The following is a 6,899-nucleotide window of genomic DNA, read 5'->3' on the forward strand; positions in this document are numbered from 1 at the left end:
CAAGTTTGTCGTAAAAAATCATTTCAAAATAACTAACTTTTCACTCTACCCATATTCAACTTAGAAACTACCCACTAAACTCCCTACAAGGAGGCAGCAATGGCACGGCCGGTTAAGAGGCAAGCACCAGCAGTACCACCAGCAGAAGAGATTAAGGAGGAACACCTTTTGGCTTTCATTGTGAAGGAGAAATATAAAGATAATAAATGCAAAGAAGAACTCGAGAAATATTGTGAAGAGTTGAAGAAAGCAGATGAGAATTTCAAAGTGAATGATAAAGTTAAAGGACTTTGTGAAAAAGGAAAACAAGAGGATAAATGCAAAGAACTGAAAGAGAAAGTTGAAAATGAATTGGACACTTTTGATGTGGAAATTCAAGATGAAGAAGAATGTGAAAAACATGAAGAAAAATGTATACTTTTAGAAGAGACGGGTGATGATGATGTTAAGGAGAAGTGTGTCGAGTTGAGGGAGAAATGTTACGAATTGAAGCGTAAAAAGGTGGCAGAGGAGCTTCTTTTCAGGGCGCTCGGAGGAAAAGCTAAAGTAGTGAATGAATGTCAAGCAGAGATGGAAAAGGTTTGCCCAGTGTTGAGCCGAGAAAGTGACGAGCTGATGTTTTTCTGCCTTGATTCTGCTAAAACATGTGGAGATCTGAAAACAAAATTGGATACTGTTTGCCTGCCTTTAAAAGAAAAGCTTAAAGATGGAGATTTACCGGGAAAGTGTCATGAAAGACTTGAGAAATGTCATTTTTACGGAGAAGCGTGTGATAAACCAATGTGTGATGAGGATAAGAAGCAATGCGAGAAAAATGGAGTCATATATAAAGCGCCAGAATCTGATTCTAGTCCGGTCAAGCCGAAGGCGTCGTTGTTAAGAAGTATTGGGTTGGATGATGTGTATAAAAAGGCTGAAAAAGAAGGAATTATTATTGGGAAATCAGGAGTGGATCTACCAAGGAAGTCGGGTACAAAATTTCTGCAAGATATCTTACTACTGTTGAGCCAAGATGAGAAGGAGAAGAAACCAGAAGAAAAATGCAAAAAAGCGTTAGAAAAATGTGGTGCTTCTGAGTATTTGGATGCTGATTTGAAAAAGTTATGCAAAGATGGTGATAAACAAGAGAAATGCAAAGCATTACTAGATGTAAATGTAAAAGAAAGATGTACAAATCTCAAATTAAAACTTTATCTCAAAGGGTTGTCTACAAAATATAATAATGAAAAATCAGATCCTTTATTCTGGAGAGAACTGCCAACATTATTTACGAAGGGAGAGTGTGCAGAACTTGAGTCGGAATGTTTCTATTTAGAAAATGCGTGTAAAGATAATAATATTGATGAAGCATGTCAAAATGCGCGAGCAGCGTGCTATAAAAAAGGACAATATAGGATGTTGAATATGCTCTTTCGAGGGGGGTTGAAGGAGAAGCTTGATCGTTTAAGAAATTATAACATTCCTGAAGAATGCAAAAAATTTGTGGTAGAAGAGTGTAAAAAACTTGATAAAAAATACCTTCCAAAATGTCTTTATCCTAAAGAATTATGTTATCTGCTTTCAGATGATGTTTTCCTTCAATCCAAAGAGTTAGGTGTGCTTTTGGATGATCGGAGAGATTTTCCATTTGAAAAGGATTGTTTTGAGTTGGAGGAGAAGTGTGATGAACTTGAAACTTATTCATTTTCGAATTCAGAAAAGTGTATAACATTGAGAAGGCGCTGTAAATACTTAAGAGTTTCAGAGGGATTTAGAAAAGTATTTTTAGAAAAAAAGGATGATTCGTTAATGACTCGGGAAAACTGTACGAAGGTGTTGCAAGAAAAATGTGATGCTTTATCTAGGAAAAGGAGGAATCCATTTGGGTTTTCATGTGCTTTGCAAGAAGAAACATGTGAATATTTGGTAGCCCGTACAAAAGATGAATGTTTCTATTTAAAAGACAACATGGAGAATGAAGAAATTCTAAAAGAAATTGAAGAAAAAGCAAAAAAAGCAAATGGAAATGAAACCTTGGTTGAAGAACTCTGCACAACATGGGGACGACATTGTCACCAACTTGTGGGGAATTGTCCGGAGCACTTGAAAAAAAAAGATGATAAAGATAATCATAACTGTGATGAACTCGAAAAAAAATGTAGTGAAACTTTTGAAAAGCTGAAATTGGAAAAGGAGCTGACTCATCTGTTGAAAGGAAGTTTAAAGGATGATAAATGTAAAGAAGCATTAGAAAAGCATTGCCCTGAGTTGGAAAAGAATCAAACATTCAAAACTCTGTATGGTAAATGTGATGATAATACCAAGGGAAATGTTTGCAAAAAATTAGTTGAAAAAGTAGGGAAGAAATGTCTTACTTTAAAAACCGATCTGGATGAAGCGAAAAAAGAGTTGACAGAGAAGAAAACTGAGTACGAAAAGGCTAAAAAGGCGGCTGAAGATTCTACGGACACAGCTAAATTATTGCTATCAAGGCCTAAAAAAGCCGTAACATCAAGTGGACAGAATAGCAGTGGTTCTGTACCAGCACAGCCACCAGCAGCACCAGCAGCACCAGAAGCAGGATCATCTTCATCACCACAAGGGCCACCTTCATCACCAGAATCATCTTCTACATCAAGTGGAACACCAGGCACAACAGATGGAACGACGAAGAATCCAAAACTTGGACTTGTTAAAAGAGCATATGTAGATGGAGGAGTATCAGAAGCAGAGGTAAAAGCATTTGACGCAACGACGGTAGCATTGGAATTGTATTTGGAATTGAAAGAGGAATGTAAAGCTTTAGAATTAGATTGCGGTTTTAAAGAGGATTGTTCAGATCTTCAAGTTTGTGGAGAAATAGACACGTTATGCGGAGGAATAAAACCATTAGAAATTAAGCCTCATCATACAGAGACGCAAAAAGAAATCTCAACCACTACGACGACCACTACGACGACGACTACCACAACTACTACCACGACTACGACGACAACAACTACTACTACCAAGCAGGGAAGTGGAGGAAAAGTAACAGAAGAGTGTACAATGATACAAACAACAGATACATGGGTAACACGTACGTCATTGCATACGAGTACGACAACGAGTACGTCAACGGTGACGTCGACAGTGACGTTGACGTCGATGAGAAAGTGCAAACCTACCAAATGTACCACCGATTCAAGCAGAGAGACAGATAAAGGAGGAGAAGATGAAGAAGAAGTGAAACCAAATGATGGGATGAAAATAAGAGTTCCTGATATGATTAAAATAATGTTGTTGGGAGTGATTGTTATGGGAATGATGTAAATGAATGAAAAAATGTTAATAGAATGAAAATGTGCATATATCCATTGTTTATATATAATAGAAATGTAAATGAATGAAATGAAGTTTTAATTATTTTAGTCCGCCATTTTAATTAGCGACTTAGCTTTATAAGGTAAAGTTTAAGCTTATCGAAGAGCTAAAATTTATGATTAATGATAAGAACAACTCTAACCTGTAAAAAAATCGTTTCAAAACAACTTTTCACTCACCTGCCTACATCCAATTTAGAAACAATAGTTTTATCTCCCTACAAAGGGGTGGCAATGGCACGGCCGGTTAAGAGGCAAGCACAAGGAGGAGCAGCAGCAGGAGCACAAGATGACATTAAGGAGGAACACCTTTTGGCTTTCATTGTGAAGGACAAACATGATGATGAGAATGAATGCAAAAAAAGGCTCAAGGAATATTGTGAAGAGTTGAAGAAAGCAGATGAGAAATTCAATGTGAATGAGAAAGTTAAAGAACTTTGTGGTGCTGGTGATGATACAAAACGAGACAAAAAATGCAAAGACCTGGATGTTGATGCAGAATTGGTAACTTTTGAAGATGAACTTAAAAATGCATTAGCAGATATAAAAGATGAAAATTGTAAAAAACATGAAGAAAAATGTATACTTTTAGAAGAGACGGGTGATGATGATGTTAAGGAGAAGTGTGTCAAGTTGAGGGAAGGATGTTACAAATTGAAGCGTGAAAAGGTGGCAGAGGAGCTTCTTTTCAGGGCGCTCGGAGGGGATGTTAAAGATAAATGTGAACTAAAGATGAAAGATGTTTGCCCAGTGTTAAGCCGAGAAAGCGACGAGCTGATGTCTTTTTGCCTTGATCCGAGTGGAACGTGTGGAGAGCTGAAAAAAAAATTGAAGGATCTTTGCGAGCCTTTAAAAGAAGAGCTTAAAGATGGCGAATTAGAGAAAAAGTGTCATGAAAGACTTGAGAAATGTCATTTTTACGGAGAAGCGTGTGATGGTGCGAAATGCAAGGACTTTGAGGAGAAATGCAAGGGAAAAGGAATCACATATAAAGCGCCGGAATCTGATTTTAGTCCTGTCAAGCCGAAGGCGTCGTTGTTAAGAAGTATTGGGTTGGATGATGTGTATAAAAACGCGGAAAAACATGGGATTATTATTGGAAAATCAGGAGTGGATCTACCAAGGAAGTCGGGTACAAAATTTCTGCAAGATCTCTTGCTACTGTTGAGCAGAGATGAGAATGATAGGGATGCAGGGAAGAAATGCACTAAAGCGTTAGAAAAATGTGGTGCTTCTAAGTATTTGAATACTGAATTGAAAAAGTTATGTGAAGATCAAAAGAAAGACGAAAAATGCAAAGAATTACTAAATGTAAATGTAAAAGAAAGATGTACAAAATTCAAATTAAATCTTCATCTGAAAGGGTTGTCTACGGAGTTTAAAGAAGATAAAGAATCAGAACTTTTATTGTGGGGACAGCTTCCAACCTTTTTTATAAAAGGAGAGTGTGCAGAACTTGAGTCGGAATGTTTCTATTTAGAAAAGGCGTGTACGAATAAGATTGATCAAGCATGTCAAAATGCAAGAGCAGCGTGCTATAAAAAGGGACAAGACAGGATGTTGAATAAGTTCTTTCAAAAGGAATTGAAGGGAAAGCTTGGTCATGTAAGATTTTATAGCGATCCTAAAGATTGTAAAAAATATGTGGTAGAAAACTGTACAAAACTTAAAGAAGATAAAAGATACCTTTCAAAATGTCTTTATCCTAAAGAACTATGTTATGGGCTTTCAAATGATATTTTTCTCCAATCCAAAGAGTTAAGTGCGCTTTTGGATGATCAAAGGGATTTTCCATTTGAAAAGGATTGTGTTGAATTGGGAGAGAAGTGTGATCAACTTAGTAGTGATTCATTATTGAATTTAGAAAAGTGTATAACATTGAAAAGACGCTGTGAATACTTTAAGGTTACAGAAAGATTTAGAAAAGTATTTTTAGAAAGAAAGGATGATTCGTTAATGATTCAGGAAAACTGTACAAAGGTATTGCATGAGAAATGTAATACTTTATATAGGAGGAGAAAGAATTCATTTAGTGTTTCATGTGCTTTACCAGAAGAAACATGTAGTTATATGGTATTCCACACAAGTCAAGATTGTAGTAGTTTAAAAGTCAACATCAAGAATGAAAAAATTCTAGAAAAAATTGGAGCAAATGGAAATGAAGCAACACTTGAAGAACTCTGCACAACATGGGGCCGACATTGTCACCAACTTGTGGGGAATTGTCCAGATCAGTTGGGAAAAGAAGACAATGGCAATAATCATAACTGTGATGAACTCGAAAAAAAATGCACTGATACCTTTAAAAAGTTGAAAGCGAAGGATGATTTGACTCATTTGTTGAAAGGCAATTTAAGCGAGGAAAAAAAATGTAAAGAAGCATTAGAAGAGCGTTGCGCTGAGTTGCAAAAGGATAATACATTCAAAATTCTGCTTACTAAGTGTGAAGCTAATGCCTTGGGAACTGTTTGCGCGGAATTAGTTAAAAAAGTAAAAGAGAGATGTCCTACTTTAAAAACCGAACTGAATAAAGCGAAAGATGAGTTGAAGGGAAAGAAAGATGAATACGATGAGCTCAAAAAGGCGGCAGAAAAATCTACAAAGGAAGCTAAGTTATTGCTATCAAGACCTAGACAAACTGTAATGCCAAGTGCGCAGAATAGCAGTGGTTCTGTACCAGCACAGCCACCAGCAGCACCAGCAGCACCAGAAGCAGGATCATCTTCATCACCACAAGGGCCACCTTCATCACCAGAATCATCTTCTACATCAAGTGGAACACCAGGCACAACAGATGGAACGGCGAAGAATCCAAAATTTGGACTCGTTAAAAGAGCATATGTAGCTGAAGGAGTATCAGAAGCAGAGGTCAAAGCATTTGATGCAACGACGATAGCATTGGAATTGTATTTGGAATTGAAAGAAGAATGCAATGCTTTACAACTAGATTGCGGTTTTAGAGTGGAATGTCCAGATACTAAACAAGCTTGCGAAAATATAGACACTTTATGTAAACTGGAACCATTAGAAATTAAGCCTCATCATACAGAGACGCAAAAAGAAATCTCAACCACTACGACGACCACTACAACGACCACTACCACGACTACTACCACGACTACTACGACAACAACTACGACAACCAAACCGGGAAGTGGAGGAAAAGTAACAGAAGAGTGTACAATGATACAGACGACAGATACATGGGTGACGAGTACGTCATTGCATACGAGTACGACAACGAGTACGTCAACGGTGACGTCGACAGTGACGTTGACGTCGATGAGAAAGTGCAAACCTACCAAATGTACTACTGATTCAAAGAAAGAGACAGACAAAGGAGGAGAAGAAGAAGAAGAAGTAAAACCAAATGATGGGATGAAAATAAGAGTTCCTGATATGATTAAAATAATATTGTTGGGAGTGATTGTTATGGGGATGATGTAAAATGAATGAAAAAAATGTTAATAGATTGAAAATGTGCATATATCCATTGTTTATATATAATAGAAATGTAAATGAATGAAATGAAGTTTTAAATTTTAACACACCATCTTA

At 36.9% G+C, this 6,899-nt stretch overlaps 2 protein-coding genes across 2 annotated transcripts; both read left to right on the forward strand.

Moving 5' to 3' along the window:
• Positions 1–99: 99 nt before the first annotated feature.
• On the forward strand, positions 100–3,291 carry T552_03743 (hypothetical protein; the record flags this gene model as incomplete). Its single annotated transcript, XM_018372092.1, has 1 exon — positions 100–3,291. One exon carries the CDS (start codon positions 100–102, stop codon positions 3,289–3,291), a length of 3,192 nt encoding a protein of 1,063 aa, XP_018224128.1.
• A 284-nt stretch (positions 3,292–3,575) lies between these two features.
• T552_03744 (hypothetical protein) lies at positions 3,576–6,788 on the forward strand (the record flags this gene model as incomplete). The annotated part of the gene is made up of 1 exon (XM_018372093.1): positions 3,576–6,788. The coding sequence occupies one exon, from the start codon at positions 3,576–3,578 to the stop codon at positions 6,786–6,788; it is 3,213 nt and encodes a 1,070-aa protein (XP_018224129.1).
• Positions 6,789–6,899: the final 111 nt, after the last annotated feature.

This window comes from Pneumocystis carinii (genome assembly GCF_001477545.1).
Source record: "Pneumocystis carinii B80 chromosome Unknown supercont1.59, whole genome shotgun sequence".
NCBI lineage: Eukaryota > Fungi > Ascomycota > Pneumocystomycetes > Pneumocystales > Pneumocystaceae > Pneumocystis > Pneumocystis carinii.